This window comes from Arachis ipaensis, chromosome B10 (genome assembly GCF_000816755.2).
Source record: "Arachis ipaensis cultivar K30076 chromosome B10, Araip1.1, whole genome shotgun sequence".
NCBI classification, from domain to species: Eukaryota; Viridiplantae; Streptophyta; class Magnoliopsida; order Fabales; family Fabaceae; genus Arachis; species Arachis ipaensis.
The window spans coordinates 131,678,684-131,680,939 of record NC_029794.2 but is presented as its reverse complement, the minus strand read 5'-3'; the positions used below and the strand labels follow the sequence as shown (position 1 = coordinate 131,680,939).

The 2,256-nt window shown below is 28.9% G+C and overlaps 1 protein-coding gene across 2 annotated transcripts in view; it reads right to left on the bottom strand.

Annotated features, from left to right (window-relative positions):
- The window catches only part of LOC107623184 (protein trichome birefringence-like 19), an 18,056-nt gene that overhangs the window by 11,745 nt on the left and 4,055 nt on the right, over positions 1-2,256 (bottom strand). Inside the window, exon 2 of one of the 2 annotated variants that reach the window (XM_016323332.2) lies at positions 752-1,697. The exons of the other annotated variant lie outside the window; for it this stretch is intronic. Coding sequence (XP_016178818.1) covers positions 888-1,697 — 810 coding nt within the window. The 3' untranslated portion in view covers positions 752-887. Of the gene's footprint in view, positions 1-751; positions 1,698-2,256 lie in introns of those variants that run through there. 2 annotated transcript variants of the gene reach the window in all.

Below are 2,256 nucleotides of genomic sequence, written 5' to 3'. Positions count from 1 at the left end.
ATATTGTTCGTAAAAGATTTTTCTAAAAATATTTTCGGAAGTACCCATTGTCATATATTAAAATTGGTCTATTTTTCTCTATTAACTGTAATATGGAAAATGAACCATATTTGCAGCTCCCCCTAGTCCCTAACTAATAATCTTTCAGTAATGTACACCAATTATTGAGCTAATAATATAGGCTCAATGCGACACATTTTAGATCAAATTTAACAAGAAAATTATTATTACATATTAATTTTAATAAAATAATTTCCTTTTAATATAAAACTAAAAAAATGTCCATACTTGTAATAGAATGTTTATATGACAACACTTTATAATTAAACTAGTTGGAGCAACTTTGTATTTTATTCTTTTTTGTTTCATTTATTCATGGAAATATGGGATACTGAATGGGTCCAGTGCCAACCTATCTCCAATGTATCTTATGTACACAATATTCTTCAATTTAATAAGTTAAAAATTAATCCATGCGTAAATCTAAATTTTATTTAAAAAATATTATTAATTAATAAATTATTGTATATACAAAACAAAATTTGAACTTTCGATATTTGTTTATACGAATAAATAAACTGAATTTATCTGGACTAACTCTTATTTAGTAACTTTTAGGTGAAAAACAGGAATTTAATCATGAAAAAATAGATCGTTACATATATAAAATAGACTTCGAATTTTCATTATTTACTTAAATATACCCGTTAATTGATTATTCAACCAATTCAAGGTAATTGAACCATATCTATTTTTATGTAATTTAAAATACACTATTAGTCTTTTGGTATAATTAATGTATAACATATAAAATAAATCACAAAAAATGTTTCAAAAATAGTATACTCAAGAGATTAATAAGATATAATTTATGATATACACTATAATCAATCTCTCTGCAAATAAGGACTCTGTCCATGGTTAGATCTCACACCCTCCATCTTAAGTAAGTGTAATAGGAAATCGCTCCACGTGTCGATGGGACCCGGCAAGCACCAATGAACACAATCATTGTACAATGTCACATTTTCATTGGGCCAATGGCCATATCTACTTGGATGGCCATCAGGTCTCAACAACATTGATTGTGTGATATCAAACAACCTAAACCTTAAACCCTTGTCCCTTCCTTCCTCCTCAGCAATTTTGAACTCTTCTAATTGGATCCTATACAACTCCAAAAAGGAACCTTCTAATTGTGTCTCATTGCTCCTAAATGGCCTTGTTCTCAAACAATTACCACCTTGATTCCACAACCCATTCTCAAAATGTGATGGTGCAAATGTTCTAAGAAATGTTACACCCTTAAAATTCTCTAATCTATTGATGGATCTAAATGCTGCCCTAAATGCCATCCTATAGCCATAGGTCATGTTCAAGTCAGTGACATTTTCTAAGAGGCAATAATGGCACCCAACAATTTGTTGCTTCTCATAGAAAACCATTGGCCTGAAGAACCATTGACCACCATTGAGGATGACAAAGTCAAAGTCTTGAATTTGGGTTGACCAATTGTCATCAAACTCATCAAGGTAAAGGTTGAAGAGCCCAGTGTTTGTTGGGCCATTTGAATCTCTTTCTTGGGCTTTGATGAGATGGGGTGACCAAAAAGTTGCCAATGTGAAATTGTAGGTTGGATATTTCCACCTCATGAAATTGAAATCTGATTTTTCTGACACATCTATGGGCCATTCCACCTGAGAGGTTAACAACATTAATTAATTAGAAGACTCAGCAAATAGTTTAATTATTCTATTGGTTTTTATAGTTTTGAAAAATTTTTAATTAAGTTTTTATACTTTTTTCTAATTGAGTTCTTGTACCAAATTTTTTTTTAATTGGGTCCTTACACTTTTTTTTCTTTTTATTTAGGTCTATATACCAATTCTTTTTTTTTAGTTGAGTCTCTATAAAATTAAGTCAATTATTACTAAGAATGACTTAATTGAAAAAAAAATTTAGTGCAGGGACTCAATTAAAAAGAAAAAAGTATAGGGACCTAATTAAAAATTTCACGAAACTATAGAGACCAACAGAGTAATTAAACCCAGCAAATACTGCTATTAATACACAAGAAAATTAAAAAAAAAAACTTTAAAAATTTGTGAAATTTAGGGTCCATGAATATGGTTTTATATTTTTGAAAAAAAAATTGTGAATTTCAACTAAAAATATTTACAAAATAAAATAAAATAGTTGAAGATCTTCTTTACTTTGTGTCAAATATGTATCTTCATATAGCATTGTTCTATATTC